The sequence below is a fragment of the Garra rufa genome, chromosome 12 (assembly GCF_049309525.1).
Source record: "Garra rufa chromosome 12, GarRuf1.0, whole genome shotgun sequence".
Lineage (NCBI taxonomy): Eukaryota > Metazoa > Chordata > Actinopteri > Cypriniformes > Cyprinidae > Garra > Garra rufa.
The window spans coordinates 6,213,896-6,236,121 of record NC_133372.1 but is presented as its reverse complement, the minus strand read 5'-3'; the positions used below and the strand labels follow the sequence as shown (position 1 = coordinate 6,236,121).

General features: G+C 36.5%; 1 protein-coding gene across 1 annotated transcript in view; it reads left to right on the top strand.

Annotated features, from left to right (window-relative positions):
* Positions 1–22,226, top strand: part of LOC141346841 (neurobeachin-like protein 1) — a 96,986-nt gene that overhangs the window by 8,185 nt on the left and 66,575 nt on the right. The window contains exons 4-5 of the mRNA XM_073851802.1: positions 8,991–9,088; positions 14,211–14,302. Of these exons, the coding sequence (XP_073707903.1) occupies positions 8,991–9,088; positions 14,211–14,302 (190 nt within the window). The remainder of the gene's footprint in view (positions 1–8,990; positions 9,089–14,210; positions 14,303–22,226) is intronic.

The window sequence follows — 22,226 nt, the reverse complement described above, 5'->3', positions numbered from 1 at the left end:
TCTGCTCCGTCTCTGAGCGCATTCACAGAACAGCGCAAGATTTCTTACGCGCTATTAAAAACACAAGATCAACGAAATATTAATAAATGTTTTCGCTCCTCCATAAAAGCGTAATTTCACATGCAAATCAGCAAAATCATGTAGCGCTACTTTCCTAAAAAGGGACGTGCTTGATTTTATTAATTTTTCTTTGATGTTGTGTTTTTAATAGCGCGTAAGAAATCTTGTGCTGTTCTGTGTATCAAGTCAAGTCAAACTTTATTAAAATCCCTTACGGGCAATTTAGATGCAGCCACGATCAGAAACAGACAGACTCATACAATACATAAACATAAATATCACATACCCTAACAAATTTCCTCAAGAACCATTTAAAAGCCTAATTGCGCAAGGGACAAATGAGTATTTATATCGATTACTTTTCATCTTTGGCAGTCAGAAGGAAGCATAGAGAACTCTGAAAACAGGAAATGATCATTATTAGCTAGCACAGTTCTAGCCCGACTCAAAATATTTCTATTAAACAATGATGACAAATTTCTTTGCTCTTTACCTATGATCTTTCCACTAAGTGTGACAATTCTATTTAAAGCACTTTTATATTTAACACTGAGATTACCAAACCAACAACTAATAGAAAAGGACAAAACAGACTCAATGTAAGACTTATAGAACATTTCCATTAATGTCTTATCTATATTAAATGATCTTAATTTTCTTAAACAATATAGCCGTTGCTGTCCCTTTTTACATAATGCGCTCAGAGACGGAACAGAACACGGACATGTAAAGTTATCTTTAAGTTCAAGGTGCCTAAATGGTCAAATACACACAAAAATATTTCAAAATGAGGCGATTGGTGATTATTCATGTAAACCCTTATCAGTTATGTCTTAAATGATCATAAATGGTTGAGAATGAAAATACGTGTGCAACAGTATATTGCATCCATGTGGCGTTAAAGCGGCAACAAATAATATTCCTTCTGCCGTCTCTGTGCTTAATATTAATAAAATGTAAAAATACAAAGAGGAGAATCACTCACTGCTCTTGAATGAAGGACTTTTGTAGTTTTAATAAGAAACAAAGCATGTTTAACTATTACAGTGAAGACGCTGTTTTATTTTACATTCAAATAGTTACTTTCAATTTCTGTAGTATTGTTAGACTACTTTAGACTTGCATAAAAGTATTCAGTATGTAAAGCTGTATTGCTATTTTTAAATTAATCACTAATGTAAGGTTTTGGACCCAGTCATAAGCGTTAAAAAAATTGTGATTACAATATTGACCAAAATAATTGTGATTATGATTTTTGCCCAAATCGAGCAGCCCTAGTAGATAGTGTTTTGTTGTTATATTTGTTAATTAAATATCTAGACTGCTGCTGATAAATACACCTACTGTACCTGAAAATTAAAGCACTGTTTGTTTTATTTGTATATTATGTGTATTTGTAACATGTAGCATATCTTTGTTCTTATTTTTAATAACAAAGATAAAAAAATGACAATTTTTATGTTTGCCCACTTTGGCCTAAATATCTGCGATTCTTTTTATTTTATATTTTGTTACCTTGTAAGGATTTGGTTTTAAAATAGGGAAATTAGTTTGGCTGTACTGCTCAGACAACCTGTAAAATAGGAAAACCAACATGACAAAGAATCGTTATTAAATCGTGATATTTCTGAAAAAAATTGTGATATGATATTTTTTGCCATATCGCCCACCCCTAGTCTTGATTCTCTCACAGTGAGATGTTCCACCTGTTCAATTTCCGTCATGAGCTGATAGTCGCAAGTCCAGTGTGGTTTTGTTTGCCGCAAGAATGACCTTTGCGTTTGTTTATGGTTTCTGCTCTCATACATTAACCAGCCCGCGATCTTCAGAGCGCAGCATGAGGTGACATTTCCTCTTCAGCGCGCTAATGTAGCCTAATGATAACGTTTATGTCTGTCAGATTTACATTTATGGCTGGTGGCAGGCTTTGGCTGTATGTTTGGGACATTTGTTTGTGTTTTCCCTCTGACAAAATGACCTCAGCCAATATATGTTCTGTTTACCTGCTCGCGAAACGGGGAACATAGCCGCGGAGGAAATCAATAATCTAACCCTGTGCTAGAGAAAACAAATACTGGAGAAATGTTCTTCTGGGAAGCCTCTAGTCTTGTATTGAGAGCTCATATTTGATTCTGAGTGATGTTTTGCCACAACAAATTTTTGACCTCTGTGTTTCCTGCTCAGCTGTGTCGGAAGTATGTTTTTGTCCATTCTGTAATAACATGTGCCGCTTGCCTCTGTCAGATGAAGAATAAGACGAGGCCTATTCAGGCTCTTATTGTATCTCAAGGTCACAAATCATAAACGCATGTATTCTAATAGAAATTAATGTGCAAGGATGAGTTATTTTAATATAGTTCAGTATATATTGGACATATAGTATAGCATTAGTTGAGTGATTTTTATTTACCTTGAGAAAATTTGCCATGTAATGTAAAACCACTCTTAAGTAGAATGGAACAGTTGTAGGAATAGCCAACAATACATTGTAAATTTTATGCCAAAAATCATTAGGATATCAAATAAAGATCATGTTCCATGAAGATATTTTGTAAGTTTCCTAGCTTAAATATATTAAAAGCTAATTTTTGATTAGTAATATGCATTGCTAAGAACTTCATCAGGACAACTTTATAGGTGATTTTCTCAGATTCTCAGATTCCAGAATTTCAAATAGTTGTATTTCGGCCAATTATTGTCCTATCTTAACAAACCATCAATGGAAAGCTTATATATTCAACTTTCAGATGATGTATAAATCTACCCTGGAAATCCAGAGGTCTCGCGAGAGCACAATTTGAATTGTCTCTGCAAGACACTCAGGCATCGAGCAATGATCCACATTACTGCATTACGTAAGCAGTTCTGGGAACCAATCAAATCGGTGTATCTGATGTAGGCGGGTCAGAGGCGAGCTAAGCTGATGACGACAGCGCTGCGACGTCCGGAATCATTTAGTAAACAGATGAACACCAGTTGTTTGAAACGGCTTTGGCCGCTACAATGAACGAGTTAGACTTGGCTTTTCATATAAAAGAGGAACAGAAAACCGCGCTCGAATCGTTCCTTTGCAAGAAGGACATTTTTGCCATTTTGCGACTGGATACGGCAAGAGTTTAATCTATCAGTTAGCTCCGCTGGTAGCTAAGCGTATGGGGCTTATTGAAAACTTAGTGATCGGTCGTGGCGTTATCCAATTGCGTGCAGTGAGAGTTTCAAATGCATGCTTGGTGCCGCCCCTTGAGTTAGGCCCTTTTCATTGCTCGATGCCAGACCCTTAATCTTAATAGATTAGGGTCTGGATTTTTCCAGGCTAGTATAAATCTCAATTTTGAAAAATATTTACCCTTATGACTGGTTTTGTGGTCCAGGTTCACCAATATCAAATCAAATTGAATCGGACATCTAATCAAATTGCAAGCTTATGAATAGGGCTGCACGATACATCGCATATCTCGTATCTCATCAGTAAAGCCGGTTCTGTGATTAGTAGTAAATCTCCATCACGTGTGTTCAGATGGCACGGTATTTAAAACACTGAGCCGTAGATCACTGAAAAGCTACGCAATTTCGCCTTCAACATCGAATGCGATTCATCCGCGATTTTGAACGCAAAATTGCGTAGCTTTTCAGTGATCTACAGCTCAGTGTTTTAAATACCGCGCCATCTGAACGCACGTGATGGAGATTTACTACTAATCACAGAACCGGCTTTACTGATGAGATATGCATGACAATCGCATGCGAAATATCGTGCAGCTCTACTTATGAATCAGAATCGAATTTGTGTCAAAACCCAGCCCTACAATTTCATGTACACTTTTTGAAAAAAGTCTCGTCTGCACACCAAGTCTGCATTTATTTAACCAAAAATGAAAATTTTTAACATTGTAGTAGACATTATAGCCTACCAACAAAGTGCAATTTAACATTAAATTTATAAGTTATACTAACTTATAAATTTCAAGTTAAATTGCGCTTTGTTGGTAATAATATAATAAAAACATTTATTATTATAAAATAAATTATTGAATCAGGCATGTGTTTTTTAATGTCCAAATAAATGCAGTCTTGCTGAGCAAAGGAGAATGTTATAATAAATGTATTAATAGAGCTATTGTAATGATTGTTATCATTATTTTTGTCTTACATTTTATTTTATTTTACAGAACAACAGTAGAATTACAATACTAACATTTATGAATGTAGACTTTTATTTTGGCGGAGACCCTCAAGAAGACCTCAGTACTACTTTTTTGCTGACAGCAGCAGATTTATGAATGATTCTCATCACGCTGTTTCAGTGGCGATATTCCTCACGCTTTGGACTTTGAACACTGGCAAACAAGCTCGTGCAGCACTGTCAGATTTGTGCATGTGTTAGACGTTCTGTAGTTTATTTACTAATGGTTTAAGACCATTTCGCGATTTCAGTCATCATACAGTAACCAGCAACAACCACCCCAGTGTTTCCCCTACCATTATCTTAGGGGGGCGCCCCGCCCCCCCAACGGCACCCCCCGCCCCCCTTGAATGTCAAGTTCATTTTATTTTTGATATAGCGTCAGATCACAATAGAAGTCATTAAGGTTATCTTTCCTATAGAACAGGGCTATACATTGTTCTTTTATTAAACAAACTAAATTGCCTTGTGTTATTTATCTTATTTACACGAAGGCATGTCATTTCTGTCTTTACATGATCGCGTGTTTACAATGTCTCATCTGCGAAAACACAGACGGGATCGCGGACTCCATTCATAAAAACCGAATCTACTATAGCGCGGAATGCCACGTAAATTCGTCGATTTTTGGATTAATAAATCAAAAGTTGGTCTGTTACTTCATTCAAATCGCGATATGGACTAGTGTCTGTGAAAACTGAAATGCAAAAAGACCGTTTCAATATGAATCCTGCATGCTCCGTTTGCCTCTGTATATGAATGGTGGAGACGCGCTTTTACTACACGCATATACTGAAGCACACGTGACGCTCCCGCTAATTTTGGGCATTTGCATCTCGCATGAACAGATAAACTCAATATCCAAAGCTGCTGTGAGTGTCACTTTTACCGTTTCATTTGAGAAAACTAGCATCATAACATGCTGTACACACACAGAAACTTCAAGGCAACCTGTCAAAATAAAAGTAACATGTAACAGAACATTAGTCTTGTATTACTTTTGTACAGTATAATGTAGTTGTTTATATATTCCTATTTAAATAATTGACATGAAACAATATATATGATAAAAATAAATATAACAAGATTAACCACTTAATTGTAGAAAAAATACTACAATTATTATTTAAATGTTAAATTATTATTATTTATTGATTTTAACAGTAAACCTCTGTTTGTTTGCCAAAAATTAAAAGGGTTTATTTTTCATTTGATTAAAAATAAATAAATGTTTATACTTTTAATTTGATTATGAGAAAAAATAATACACACAAGAATTAAAAAAAAAAAAAAAGCAAAAGTTGGTAGAGCCCTATTGTTCAAAATGTTAAAATAGAGAGTTTTGGACTTATTTTTCCACTGAATAAGTCTATAATAATGTTTTCGTTATTTCACAAAGTAGGGTAAAGTACCGGGGGAAAAAAAGTAACATTGGCTACCCAACACCCTAAGCCCCCCCCCCCCCCCCCCCAACACTGGAAACCTAGGGGAAACACTGCACCCCTTCCTCTTTTTTAATGGAAGACATGCGATGTGACACTAAACAGTCTCGTGCTGACGGTGCTTGTAATGATTTTTACGTCTTTCTCTGACAGTTTTAAATGCTTCCACACTGCCAACATGTTTGCTGGATTAGCTGCATTATTTGGCCAAACACCAAAAGAGCATTTCTTAATATTATCAGTTGTGCTGCATAAAATTTTACGATTATTTGTTGAACAGAAAGTTCAAAAGAACAGCATTTATTTGAAATAGAAATCTTTTATAACATTATAAATGTCTCTACAGTCACTTGAGATCAATTGAATGCATCCTTAAACAATAAGAGTATTAATTTCCTAAAAAATGTAATGTATATCTTACTAAACCCAAATTTCTCAGCAGTAATGTAAGATGAACCAAAATGGCAGTAATGCTAGAAGTTATAGTAATATTTGACTTGGCATACTATTACCCTTTTTGTCCAATTGTCAAAGACTTTCTCTTTGCATTGGTTCCTCTTTGTAAACGCATAGATGGGACCAAAATTAAAACAGATCTGTTTGTAATTCATACAGTATGTGGTCATTTTTTTGGGGGTGTGAGTAAAAACACTTATGAAATTGGCAGCAAGCACCTGTAAATAATAAAGTGACATTACAACCCCATAAAAACAATTACAGCCCAAATTGGGTTAGATGATCTGTGTTAGTAGTTTCATGTGTTTTTGAGATGGAAACACCCACCAAATGACATCTCTGCTGTCTTTCTGAATGACAAAAATGCCACATGGCCAAATGTCTAAATGGCAGATGAGTAAATGAAACTGAGTTGAAAATGATTGAAGGAAAAACCAGACAGAGTGCTTTCTTTTCATAAGGTCTGTTTACTCAAGCAGCTTAATAGAAGCTGTGCTTTGTGTTTCCTGGTTACAGTCGTGGTCCCATAAACACACACACACACACGCCCCCTCTGAGATAATGATAGACTGCACAGAGTCACTGCATACACATGTGTGACAGCAGCAGTTGTCTTGTGAATGGGACGGAGCTACTTACGCGGCGACCTTTGACCCGGTTAAGACCGGTGATTATCAGGGCTTGTCCTTCAGTGATGGCTATAAACGGCTTTTACAAGGCTGTGTGCTATTTATACACCTACACACACGTACAGTACTCATCCATTAGTCCTGTTTAAAGAGGGATCGTGAGGAAATCCTCTGTTTGTGAGTGTAATCCACTCTGTTATATGCTGACAGGTGCACTGTGGAAATTATCTGTTGTATCTACTGTACATACTGGTAAATAAGTACATTGAAGTCCAGTAGGCGATTAAAAACTAGAACTTTCCCATTAGCTGTAGCTGTGCTGCATTGTGTTATGACAATATTTATCACTTTGGTGTTAAAGCTGGTTTTTGAGGGTCTGGTAATGTTTCTTCTGAGAATAGAATTCTGAAATTTATAAAAGATGTTTACATATAGTCCACAAGAGAAAATAATAGTTGAATTTATAAAAATGACTCTGTTCAAAAGTTTACATACACTCGATTCTGAATACTGTGTTGACACCTGAATAATCCACCGCTGTTTTTTGTTTTGTTTTGTTTTTTGCTTTTGTTTAGTGATAGTTGTTCATGAGTCCCTTGTTTGTCCTGGACAGTTAAACTGCCTGCTGTTCTTTAGAAAAATCCCACAAATTCTTTGGTTTTTTAGCAGTTTTGTGCATTTTCACTCTTTCCAACAATGACTGTATGATTTTGAGATCCATCTTTTCACACTGAGGATTCATATGCAACTATTACAGAAGGTTCAAACACTCACTGATGCTCCAAAAGGAGCTTTGAATTTGAAGATCAGGGTAAATTTACCTTATTTTGTCTTCTGGGAAATATCTTCAGTAGCCTCTGAAGGGCAGTAATAAATTAAAAAAGATATTAAGGCAAAATAAGAAAAATGTACACATTTCCATTCAAAAGTTTTCACCCCCGGCTCTTAATGCAAGGCTTTTTCTTCTGGAGCATCAGTGAGGGTTTGAACTTTCTGTAACAGTTGCATATGAGTCCCTCAGTTGTCCTCAGTGTGAAAAGATGCATCTTAAAATCATACAGTCATTGTTGGAAAGGGTTCAAATACACAAAAATGCTGAAAAACCAAAGAATTTGTGGGACCTGAAGGATTTTTCTGAAGAACAGCGGGCAGTTTAACTGTTTAGGACAAACAAGGGACTCATGAACAACTATCACTAAACAAAAAACACAGTTGTGGATCATTCAGGCAACATCAAGGGGATGTAAACTTATGAACAGGGTTGTTTTTTATAAATTCAACTTTTACTTTCTCTTGTGGACTATATGTAAACATCTTTTATGTGAAATATCTTTTTCAGGTCAGTACTAAATAAACAAAAACATGCATTTTGTATGATCCTAGTTTGGTAAAATTAACATTTTGCAGATTCTGAAAGGGGTATATAAACTTTTGACCTCACCTGTATATAGTAAGAATACAGATGTAAATGTAAATTATAATACAGTATTACAATTTATTAACAAATGCATGATTTTAAATTTGTACAAACAATTATTTTACAGTGGCTTTTGGATCACAATGGTGCAGCTGGATTCAAAATGATTGTTTTATTAGAATAATTTCAATATTGAATTAAGTTCAATGTAACATTTTATATTCAAAGCTATATTTTAGCTAAATGTTTCATTGTCCCACATTAAAATTAACTATTTATTATGTACAATTAAAATATGTACACTGCCATTTTATATATACACACAGTAAAAACAGAAATATTGTGACAAACTGTTTATAAAAAAAAACAGTTTTCTATTGTAATACTTTGTAAAATGCAATTTATTCCAATGATTCAAAGCAGAATTTTCAGCATCATTACTCCAGTCTTCAGTGCCTTCAGAAATCATCCAATATGCTGATTTGCTCCTTAAGAAATATTTATTCAGTGTCAAAATGGCAGACATACAGATATATCAGAAACTTGTTAATGCATTACCCAAATATTAATTTCTCTTGTAACAGCTGTGATTCTTGGAGGCTTTAATGCTGCTTAGTGTTATATAGTCACAATTCTGGAATTTATGTCCCGAGACAAATTTCCCAGTTGTTGTCAAACCTCTTCTGCACACCTCTCCTGCGCTTGCTTATAAAGCAGATGTTAATGAATCGAAACCGCCTGCATATCTGTAGACCGTGAAATTAGCAAGCTTCATAAATCATCTTGACTCTTTCTTTTACCAGAGGGTTCAGAGGGCACTGCAGGACTTAGAGACACACATGACAAGAGAGAGCGAGAGGAGATAAGGACAGCACAGTGCAAAATTCAGTGTGAGAGAGAAGTAAGAAAACCGAGATAGTGGGGTGAGAAAGAAGAAAATGTGTTAAAGTGAGAGAGGAAAGCGGTTGAAAAGTGCTCACAAATACCCGCTTTCCTCACCATGGTAACAGTCCCTATCCGATCCTCGCAGGAACTCGAGTTCCTGTTGTGAAGGATTATTTGACTACTGAAATGCAAAACTAAGATATTAGACGAGAGAGAGAATAAACGCAGAGACCGTCTGTTCGAGTGACTTTAAGTCAGATAGGATTTAAAAGAATATTTCCTCTTTTTTTAAGCTGATGTTGCTTTCTCATTGGTTCAGAAAATAATTTCTCATCTTTCAGAGTTTAAAAACAGCTTGTATTTTTATTAAAGTGTTATGCATTTCATGGAAGTCATGCATTGCCTATGTAATTCCTGTGAATTATGGCGTGAGTGGAAGAATATTGGTCTTTGGATAGAAAGCATAGGCCCATGTCTCATGATAAAACATGGAGGTTTATATGTAGGTGTTATGCTTATACTTTGAAATGGTAGCTTTGTTCCAAAACCTATTGCACTGCCCACCTAGACTGCATTTTAAGGCATCATAAGCACATCCTCGAAATGAAGGCTGTAAGCAGTAAGCATCATAATTTTTTTTACCTTGTTTTTGATCAATTCTAAGACAATATGCATCCTTCATGAAGAAACTCACTCCAAAATGCAATTCAACACGATCAGTAAAAATATACTAAGTTCATATGTGACCCTGGACCACAAAACCAGTCTTAAGTCGCTGGGGTATATTTGTAGCAATAGCCAAAAACACATTGTATGGGTCAAAATGATTGATTTTTCTTTGATGCAAAAAATCATTAGGATATTAAGTAAAGATCATGTTCCATGAAGGCATTTTGTAAATTTTCTACCATAAATATATCAAAAATTAATTATTGATTAGTAATATTAATTGCTAAGAACTTCATTTGGACAACTTTAAAGATGATTTTCTCAGAATTTAGATTTTTTTGCACCCTCAGATTACAGATTTTCACATTTCCAAATATTGTCCTATCCTAATAAAACATACATCAATGGAAAGCTTATTTATTTAGCTTTTTCAGGTGATATATAAATCTCAATTTCAAAACATTGACCCTTATGATTGTTTTTTTTTTTTTTTTCTATTTTACCGAACATTTGTTTAGTATGTATTTTTATGTCAGATTCTACAGGGGATGATGTTATTTTGTTGGCCAACCTAAAAGTTAGCATCCTCCTGGTTCCCTCAACAAAAAGCCAATAGGATTTTTCCTTTGGTTTTTGATTATTGCATACTAATATCTGTCACCAACAAAACTTTGATTCTTAAATGTTTTTTTCTTAAGATAAACTTACTAAAAAACAAAACTTGTATTAATTTTTATAAAATATGCATATATTCCACAAGACAAAATAATAACTGAATTTCTAAAAATTACACAGTTCAAAAGTTTACATACCCTTGAATCTTAAAGGAGTAGTTCACTTTCAGAACAAAAATTTACAAATAATGTACTCACCCCCTTGTCATCCAAGATGTTCATTACTTTCTTTCTTCAGTCATAAGGAAATGATGTTTTTGGAGGCAAACATTTCCAAATGTCTCTCCATAAAATGGACTTCTATGGTGCCCCTGAGTTTGAACTTCCAAAATGCAGCTTCAAAGGGCTCTAAACGATCACAGCCATGGAAAGAAGGGTCTTATCTAGCAAAACAATCGGTTATTTTCTAAAAAAAAAAAACAATTTAGATACTTTTTAACCTCAAATGCTCGTCTTGTCTAGCTCTGTGTGTACTCTGTTTAGAAATTAAAAAGTATATAAATGTATGTATGTAAATGTTTTTAGAAAGTAACTGACTGTTTCGCTAGATACAACCTTTCTTCCTCATCTGGGATCATTTAGAGCACTTTGAAGCTGCATTTAAAATGCATTTCGGAAGTTCAAACACGGGGGCACCATAGAAGTCCATTATATGGAGAGAAATCCTGAAATGTATTCCTCAAAAAACATAATTTTTTTTACGACTGAAGAAAGAAAGACATGAACATCTTGGATGACAAGGGGGTGAGTACATTGTCTGAATTTTTGTTCTGAATGTGAACTACTCCTTTAATACTGGCTCTTGGTGCATCATGTTGCTTTCTTGAGCATCAGTAAATGTTTTCACCTTTTGTAATAGTTGTGTATGAGTCCCTCAATTGTCCTCAGTGTAAAAAGAATGGGGTCAGATATGCAGAAGATGCTGGAAAACCAAAGAATGTGCAGGTCCTGGAGGATTTTTCTGAAGAGAAGTTGGCAGTTTAACTGCTCAGGACAAACAAGGGACTCGTGAACAACTATCACTAAATATAAAAACACTCATGGATCATTCAGGTAACGACACACAGTATTAAGATTAGGGATAAGGGTGTGTAAACTTTTGCACAAAGTAATTTCAGTCATTATTTTGATTATGGCGTAAATCTGCTATGTGAAATAGCTTTTTCAGGACAGTAGTAAATAACAAAAAAATGTCATTCATTTTCCCTGATCCTTCTTATTTTGTTAAAATTATTAACATTTTGTATGATTTGCAAGAGGTATGTAAACTTACAAGCAGAATTGTACAATCGCTGGAAGTAAAAAGACTATAAATGTGACCCTGGACCACTAACCAGTCAAGGGTACCTTTTTGTAAATTGAGATTTATACATCATCTGAAAGCTGAATAAATAAGCTTTCCATTGATGTATGGTTTGTTAGGACAATATTTGGGCGAGATACAACTATTTGGAAATTTGGAGTCTGGGGGTGCAAAAAAATCAAAATACTGAGAAAATCGCCTTTAAAGTTGTCCAAATGAAGTTCTTAGCAATGCATATTACTAATCAAAAATTAAGTTTTTATATATTTATAAATGGCAAGAAATTTGCAAAGTATCTTCATGGAACATGATCTTTAATTAAATATCCTAATGATTTTTGGCATAGAAGAAAAAAATTATAATTTTGACCCATACAATGTATTTTTGGCTATTGCTACAAATATACCCATGCTTCTTAAGACTGGTTTTGTGGTCCAGGGTCACAAATAAACTACACCATGGTCACATGACCTCAGCGTCACCACCATTAAGCTACAACTCAGTTTTTATTAAAAATCTACAAGTTTGAAAGTTTGAGATAAAATTGTTGGCAAGAATGTGTGTATAAACTAAAATGAGGCTATAAAAGTGAACTAGTGAGTTAATCTGTTTAGTGTGATGGTGTTTAATATCCCTGAAAGCCTCTGTAAATCCCATTTAGCCAATTGTTAGCAACCGTCTTTGTCGAGACACGTAAAAGCATGAATGGAGTATTAATGGTGTGGTTACGGTTATGGTGTACTATTTAGAGATGGTGTTCACCACAGACCTTATTTCAGGCAGTTAAATCCGATTGCCTTTGGGAAAATAAATGCGTAAGTTCAAAAATGCTAACTCGTTTTTGAGTTTTAGAAATCTATTAAAGTATCCTGTTCTTACCTTGGCAATCATGTTAACAACACAGCCTTAGAAGGCTCTGCCTGTGTAGAGAGCAGACAGCGAGGCAGGTTTAAATACTTGTCTGCTTGGCTTGTAAATGCATGTTTCATTTGTTTTTACAAATCAATGGGTGAGGCAGCATTATTCTCTGTGGAAATTGACAACATCCCCAACATGAGTTACATTGAACCAGCAGTATTTCTTGAAAAGAGAGCATAAAAGATTTGGAAATGATCACAGGAGCGAACACGTTGCATACTAGAAGTCAGATTATTACGGCGTGTCAGATAGACAGGATGTCTTGCCCGTGTGATTAAAGTGAGCTCAGTGTTGTGGCTGTAAGTCATATGCTTGACGTTAGTTTTGCATTAGCCAGTTTTCTGTCTAAACATAAGCGTTTATGAATAAAAACCCTTTAGAATGGCACTGTTAGTACGAAGTACTCCTTTATCAGACTCGTAATCTACACAAAAGCCACGCCAATTTTACGTGAACAAACAAATCAGGTAACTATATTATTATTAGGAGTCATTCAGGCGTGCAGGTTTCAACAAAATAGTTTCCCCCAGGGTGTGTAATGTAAAATACTACTTAAGGTTAATGTTTACCAGTTTTAGAAGTAGAACCACTTAATCATTTAATTGGGAACTTGACATGCGTGAGTAGGTGAATGCGACTGACTCGCCCCACACCCTTTCAGCTGGAAAGGGCATCAAGAGCAAGGCAGTGCCCGTTCTGTGGCCTGAGCTCTAAATAAACAGGGTGTGCCACCTTTGGCCACATCCAGACCTCAATAGACATGTGTCTTGCTGCTGGAGACCAAATGAATGAGGCTTTTCTTTTACAGACACACACACAGGCATGAACACATTCTACTTGTTTTTTGTCTTTGGATAAGTCCAAAACAGACTTTTTTTTTGTGTTGTGTTGTCCTTTATCTCCTACTGGTCAGTTGTTTTTTTGGCGTGGACGTGCATAGCTGTTCTGATGATCTCACCGAGAGGAATTTTTGAGCATGATTTCCTGTTCTGGATGTCTGAGTGTTGCACAGCTTAAACATTGACCACACAAACGACCGCGTTGAATCATGATCCACAGCAGCCACGCCAATTACAGCGTCACATGTTTCATGAACTCGCACTGCCAGCTCATCAGAATGCCTTCGCTATTGATTGGGATTTAATTCTGCACGTGATCACTGTGTGAAAGGGTTCGTATGACATTTCTAAGGAGCGTTGTTCTAGGTCAAGCGCTTGTGTTTTCAGGAATGCTGGAATGTGTATCAGGTTGGCGATTGCCGGTCGGAATGCGGTCAGGCCGGTTCGTTCGCCGTCAGGTGTCTTGTGTTGCACCTGATATTATCCACCCGCTAACCTGATGCATTTGGACACACCTTAGATAACTTTATCTAACAATAAGCATTCCTAGCTCAATGACAAAGTCATGGTTTCGATTCCCAGGGAATGCATGAACTGATAATACAGTAATACTGAATAAAAGCCTCTGCCAAGTGCATAAATAAAAGACACACCTAGCAGTGGATTGCATCTTCATGAATAATTCTCCCATGATTAACACTTTCCTTTTTCTCTGTTGTTTTCCGAAACTCGTAGAAGGACCCAGACTACCTGAAACTCTGGTTGGAGATCTTCATCGGCTCCTACGAGAGATGTCTGGATGTGGATTTCGAGAAACCGCCGACCAGGTAGACTTTATTTGCAGTCCAGCTACATTTATCAATCAAACTTTCTCACAGATGCAAACCTCCATTATCAAGTGAATAATTACATAGAAGAATGAGGTTATCAAGTTCACTGTTGCGTGTCACAACTTTTCAGCTTGTTATGGACTAAAATATGTGATAAAATCTTGCACAGGGTTGCCAGGTTTTCACAACAAAAAACTCAGCCCAAAAGTAGCCCAATCACATGTTGAGGTGGGTCCCCCATTAAAATTGTGTTCTGGGTGGTAAAATATAAGTTTTTTTTTGGTGGGGTTTCCCTGGTAAAAATGGCATTCCAGGGGCTAAATATTACGTTTTTGGGGTCTCAACCCATGGACATGGGGAAAAAAACCTGTGGCAGCAGTGTTAAAGTAGCCCAATTCTGCGGGAAATCAGCAGGTTTGGCAACAATGGTTTTGCGCGCTGTTTTAGTATCATTGATATACTATTATAGTGTTTGTCATATGTGACCCTGGACCACAAAACCAGTCTTAAGTCGCTGGGGTATATTTGTAGCAATAGCCAAAAATACATTGCATGGGTCAAAATTATTGATTTTTCTTTTATGTCAAAAATCATTAGGAAATTAAGTAAAGATCATGTTCCATGAAGATTTTTTGTAAAATTCCTACTGTAAACCTATCAAAATGTAATTTTTGATTAGTAATATGCATTGCTAAGAACTTAATTTGGACAACTTTAAAGGTGATTTTCTCAGGATTTAGATTTTTTGCACCCTTAGATTTCAGATTTTCAAATAGATGTATCTCGGCCAAATATTGTCCTATCCTAACAAACCATACATCAATAGAAAGCTTATTTATTGAGCTTTCATATGATGTATATATCTCAGTTTTGTAAAATTTAACCTTATGACTGGTTTTGTGGTCCAGGGTCACATATGTTCTTTCAGTGACGCGGATCAGCAACAGGCAGAAGATTCAAAAATGTGATGACCCATTAACGCGATTCTGAGTCAGCTCTTTCTTTTGAGAAACAATATCTTCATGTAGAATGCACTTTTAAATAGCTATGTTACAAACTGCAAAAAATATTTTTTGAAAACCCATATGACCTGCTCTTTAATATTTAGGGGTTCGAGAACGTCGTAACTCAATTATTTGAGTTGTTTTTACTTAAATTTTAGTTACATTTTTAGTAATTTTGTTGTCTTTTTTTGTTTATTTTAGTACTTAAAGTTAAAAAAAAAATTGAAATGTTGCCTTAAATGTTACCTTGTTACTTAACTTAAAGGGATAGTTCACCCAAAAATGAAAATTTAATGTTTATCTGCTTACCCACAAGGCATCAAAGATGTAAGTGACTTTGTTTCTTTAGTAGAACTCAAACTAATATTTTTAACTCAAACCATTGCAGTCTGTCAGTCATATAATGGCAGTCAATGGGACCCACGGCTCTGAGAGTCAAAAAAACATACACAGACAAAACCAAATGAAACCCTGCGGCTCGTGGCGATACACTGATGTCTTAAGACACGAAACAGTCGATCTGTGTAAGAAACTGAACAGTAATCATATAATTTTTTTTTTTTATCTCTGACCCACCGCAATGTCCAACTGTCCTGAGCATATTCACAACAGCCGGCGCATGACAAAGAGCGAGCAACCAAGCGCAAGCAAGCGTAAGCTTTTAATTGGTTGCAACAATCAGGATAAGCACAAGTAAATACCATTTTAAGTTCCCACAATCTCTCTGTGTAAACACTTCCGGGACACGCTCAGGACAGTTAGACATTGCGGTGGATCAGAGGTAAAAAATGATATGAATACTGTTCAGTTTCTTGCACAGACTGATTGTTTCTTGTGTTAAGACCTCAATGTATCGTCATGAGCCGCAGGGTTAAATTTTGTTTTGTGTGTGTATGTTTTTTTGACTCTCAAAGCCATGGGTCCCATTGACTGCCATTATATGACTCACAGACTGCAACAGTTTGAGTTACAAATTTGTTTGGGTTCTACTAAAGAAACAAAGTCACTTACATCTTGGATGCCCTTGGGGGTGAACAGATACACATCAAATTTTCATTTTTGGGTGAACAATCCCTTTAAAGTTTTTAGTTTGAATTAATGACAATAACCTTACTTAAGACTGTTTTTGAGTAATATAAGGCTGAGACTAGACAGGAAGTACGCCTTTTTTAACTGCTAACCTCATTTAAACTTAATAAAGCTAAATTTAATGGTTTAATATTAGAGACACATCACATGATTGTTTTGGTTGTGTGTCTGTTTGTGTTCATGCGTGTCTGTGGATAATGAGCCGTATTTAACAGACGCCCTGCCATCAAGGTCATGTTCTGATGCAAGTGAGCGGCAATACAGAGAAAATCCAGCCAGCCCAGTCTTTCTGTGTGTCTGTGTGTGCATGGAAAAACAAAGAGGGAAGAACTAGATAAAAGGAGGAAATAAGAGAGTTACAGAGGCTGTAGGACAGAAGGAGAGAGAGAGGGAAAGAGGGAGAGTGTTGAAGGATTTATGTGGCGGTAGTGCAGAGTGTTTGGCATGAGAAAATCACTCTTGCTCTCCCAGCTGTGGTCATGTGATCATGAAGTGCTTAGACTGTCAGATGACATTACGTAATGTGGAGCGAGAGGAGAGCCAGGAACCGACAGTCAGAGAGAGAGATGGGATTGTAATGGGTTTATTCGTCTCTCTTCCTTCGCAGCTGTGCTGTTCTCACACAGATCCGCTTCATTACTGTACAGCTCTTTCTGGTGCTGGAAAAACACACTTTTGAAGTACAGTATTTGCCTTCACAGTCACAACGGCAGAATTACTAATCCCAGAAGTGCTGTTGAGAATTAATTTGCCCAAAAATGACAGTTATCATCAATTATTTCTTCAAAATCCATATGCTGGTCTTTATTTTCTATGCAATTAGTCCTCAGGGGTTTCAGGCATCACAAAAGCTCCATATACATATGATGATCAATTTATATGGACCATTTTATAATGCCTTGCATTTATAATAGGGCTGTGTTAAAAAAAGGGCTGTTTAATCAATTCTCATTTTGATGAACTGATATTGATTCTTAAAGCCCAAGAATCAGTCTTTTAGTCTGTGCTGTTTTCAGTTAGTACATGAACAAAACCTAGCTATAAAAACAGCATTTTGCTAAATATATGAAGTATGTTACATATTTGTTGTTTTTGCATAGCTTTTTGTTCCATATTTCATGTATTTTTTAACAAATCAGTCATGAAAACAATAATTTTACAAGTTTTTATGACATCAGTTAAATGTTTATATTTAAAAAAACAAGCTAGAATAGAAATGTAGTTATATCTTTAAAAAGTTATTTTTAATGTGCCTGCCTTAAATCCAATTTAAATTAACTTTAGCATTTAATATTATAGTAATGGACTAAGTGACTGACTATAAAATAAATTTCAAATCCAGTCAACATCATAATTAAGTAGAATTGCAATTTGCGAAATGCAAGTTTTTGAATCACAATGCAAGTTTGTGAATTGAATTGCAAGTTTGTAAATCATGCATCGAATCACAAGTTTGTGAGTTGAATCGCAAGTTTGTAAATCATGCATCGAATCACAAGTTTGTGAATTGTGAATGGAATCGCAATTTTGTTCAAGTTTGTTAATTGAATCGTTAGGTTTTCATTGAATTGCAAGTTTGTGAATTGAATCGCAAGTTTGTGAATCAAGAATCGAATTGCAAGTTTGTTTATTGAATCACAAGTTTGTGAATCAAAATGCAAGCTTGTGAATCGTGAATCGAATCACAAGTTTATCAATTGTGAATCAAATTGCAAGTTTGTAGAAAATTGCAAGTTTGTGAATCGATTATCTAATCTCAAGTTTGTCAATTGTGAATTGAATTGCAAGTTTATGAACCGTGAATTGAATCACAAGTTTGTGAATTGAATCGCAAGTTTGTGAACTATGAATTGAATCGCAAGTTTGTGCATTGAATCGTAAGTTTGTGAATTGTGAATATAATCGCTAGTTTGTGAATCGTTAATTGAATCGCAAGTTTGTAAATCGTGAATTGAATCGCAAGTTTGCGCGTTGAATCGCAAGTTTGTGAATCGTGCGTTGAATCGCAAGTTTGCGCGTTGAATCGCAAGTTTGCGCGTTGAATCGCAAGTTTGCGCGTTGAATCGCAAGTTTGCGCGTTGAATCGCAAGTTTGCGCGTTGAATCGCAAGTTTGCGCGTTGAATCGCAAGTTTGCGCGTTGAATCGCAAGTTTGCGAACCGTGAATCGCAAGTTTGCGAACCGTGAATTGAATCGCAAGTTTGCGAACCGTGAATTGAATCGCAAGTTTGCGAATTGAATCGCAAGTTTGTGAACCGTGAATTGAATCGCAAGTTTGTGAATTGAATCGCAAGTTTGCACGTTGAATCGCAAGTTTGCACGTTGAATCACAAGTTTGTGAACCGTGAATTGAATCGCAAGTTTGTGAACCGTGAATTGAATCGCAAGTTTGTGAACCGTGAATTGAATCGCAAGTTTGTGAACCGTGAATTGAATCGCAAGTTTGTGAACCGTGAATTGAATCGCAAGTTTGTGAGTTGAATCGCAAGTTTGCGCGTTGAATCGCAAGTTTGTGAATCGTGAATTGAATCGCAAGTTTGCGCGTTGAATCGCAAGTTTGCGCGTTGAATCGCAAGTTTGCGCGTTGAATCGCAAGTTTGCGCGTTGAATCGCAAGTTTGCGCGTTGAATCGCAAGCTTGCGGGTTGAATCGCAAGCTTGCGGGTTGAATCGCAAGCTTGCGGGTTGAATCGCAAGCTTGCGGGTTGAATCGCAAGCTTGCGAACCGTGAATTGAATCGCAAGTTTGTGAATTGAATCGCAAGTTTGTGAACCGTGAATTGAATCGCAAGTTTGTGAATTGAATCGCAAGTTTGCACGTTGAATCGCAAGTTTGTGAACCGTGAATTGAATCGCAAGTTTGTGAACCGTGAATTGAATCGCAAGTTTGTGAACCGTGAAATGAATCGCAAGTTTGTGAACCGTGAATTGAATTGCAAGTTTGTGAACCGTGAATTGAATTGCAAGTTTGTGAATCGTGAATTGAATCGCAAGTTTGTGAATCGTGAATTGGATCACGAGTTTGTGAATCAAATCACAAGCTTGTGAATCGTGAATTGAATCGCAAGGTTGTGAATCGTGAATTGAATCGCAAGTTTGTGAATTGTGAATTGAATCGCAAGTTTGTGAATCAAGAATCGAATTGCAAGTTTGTTTATTGAATCACAAGTTTGTGAATCAAAATGCAAGCTTGTGAATCGTGAATTGAATCACAAGTTTGTGAATCGTGAATTGAATCGCAAGTTTGTGAATCGTGAATTGAATCGCAAGTTTGTGAATCGTGAATTGAAATCGCAAGTTTGTGAATCGTGAATTGAATCGCAAGTTTGTGAATCGTGAATTGAATCACAAGTTTGTGAATCGTGAATTGAATCACAAGTTTGTGAATCGTGAATTGAATCGCAAGTTTGTGAATCGTGAATTGAATCGCAAGTTTGTGAATCGTGAATTGGATCGCAAGTTTGTGAATCGTGAATTGGATCACGAGTTTGTGAATCAAATCACAAGCTTGTGAATCGTGAATTGAATCGCAAGTTTGTGAGTTGAATCGCAAGTTTGCGCGTTGAATCGCAAGTTTGTGAATCGTGAATTGAATCGCAAGTTTGCGCGTTGAATCGCAAGTTTGCGCGTTGAATCGCAAGTTTGCGCGTTGAATCGCAAGCTTGCGGGTTGAATCGCAAGCTTGCGGGTTGAATCGCAAGCTTGCGGGTTGAATCGCAAGCTTGCGGGTTGAATCGCAAGCTTGCGAACCGTGAATTGAATCGCAAGTTTGTGAATTGAATCGCAAGTTTGTGAACCGTGAATTGAATCGCAAGTTTGTGAATTGAATCGCAAGTTTGCACGTTGAATCGCAAGTTTGTGAACCGTGAATTGAATCGCAAGTTTGTGAACCGTGAATTGAATCGCAAGTTTGTGAACCGTGAAATGAATCGCAAGTTTGTGAACCGTGAATTGAATCGCAAGTTTGTGAACCGTGAATTGAATTGCAAGTTTGTGAATCGTGAATTGAATCGCAAGTTTGTGAATCGTGAATTGGATCACGAGTTTGTGAATCAAATCACAAGCTTGTGAATCGTGAATTGAATCGCAAGGTTGTGAATCGTGAATTGAATCGCAAGTTTGTGAATTGTGAATTGAATCGCAAGTTTGTGAATCAAGAATCGAATTGCAAGTTTGTTTATTGAATCACAAGTTTGTGAATCAAAATGCAAGCTTGTGAATCGTGAATTGAATCACAAGTTTGTGAATCGTGAATTGAATCACAAGTTTGTGAATCGTGAATTGAATCGCAAGTTTGTGAATCGTGAATTGAATCGCAAGTTTGTGAATCGTGAATTGAAATCGCAAGTTTGTGAATCGTGAATTGAATCGCAAGTTTGTGAATCGTGAATTGAATCACAAGTTTGTGAATCGTGAATTGAATCACAAGTTTGTGAATCGTGAATTGAATCGCAAGTTTGTGAATCGTGAATTGAATCGCAAGTTTGTGAATCGTGAATTGGATCGCAAGTTTGTGAATCGTGAATTGGATCACGAGTTTGTGAATCAAATCACAAGCTTGTGAATCGTGAATTGAATCGCAAGTTTGTGAGTTGAATCGCAAGTTTGCGCGTTGAATCGCAAGTTTGTGAATCGTGAATTGAATCGCAAGTTTGCGCGTTGAATCGCAAGTTTGCGCGTTGAATCGCAAGTTTGCGCGTTGAATCGCAAGTTTGCGCGTTGAATCGCAAGCTTGCGGGTTGAATCGCAAGCTTGCGGGTTGAATCGCAAGCTTGCGGGTTGAATCGCAAGCTTGCGGGTTGAATCGCAAGCTTGCGAACCGTGAATTGAATCGCAAGTTTGTGAATTGAATCGCAAGTTTGTGAACCGTGAATTGAATCGCAAGTTTGTGAATTGAATCGCAAGTTTGCACGTTGAATCGCAAGTTTGTGAACCGTGAATTGAATCGCAAGTTTGTGAACCGTGAATTGAATCGCAAGTTTGTGAACCGTGAAATGAATCGCAAGTTTGTGAACCGTGAATTGAATTGCAAGTTTGTGAACCGTGAATTGAATTGCAAGTTTGTGAATCGTGAATTGAATCGCAAGTTTGTGAATCGTGAATTGGATCACGAGTTTGTGAATCAAATCACAAGCTTGTGAATCGTGAATTGAATCGCAAGGTTGTGAATCGTGAATTGAATCGCAAGTTTGTGAATTGTGAATTGAATCGCAAGTTTGTGAATCAAGAATCGAATTGCAAGTTTGTTTATTGAATCACAAGTTTGTGAATCAAAATGCAAGCTTGTGAATCGTGAATTGAATCACAAGTTTGTGAATCGTGAATTGAATCGCAAGTTTGTGAATCGTGAATTGAATCGCAAGTTTGTGAATCGTGAATTGAAATCGCAAGTTTGTGAATCGTGAATTGAATCGCAAGTTTGTGAATCGTGAATTGAATCACAAGTTTGTGAATCGTGAATTGAATCACAAGTTTGTGAATCGTGAATTGAATCGCAAGTTTGTGAATCGTGAATTGAATCGCAAGTTTGTGAATCGTGAATTGGATCGCAAGTTTGTGAATCGTGAATTGGATCACGAGTTTGTGAATCAAATCACAAGCTTGTGAATCGTGAATTGAATCGCAAGCTTGTGAATCGTGAATGGAATCGCAAGCTTGTGAATCGCGAATTGAATCGCAAGCTTGTGAATCGTGAATTGAATCGCAAGCTTGTGAATCGTGAATTGAAATCGCAAGCTTGTGAATCGTGAATTGAAATCTCAAGTTTGTGAATCGTGAATTGAAATCGCAAGTTTGTGAATCGTGAATTGAAATTGCAAGTTTGTGAATCG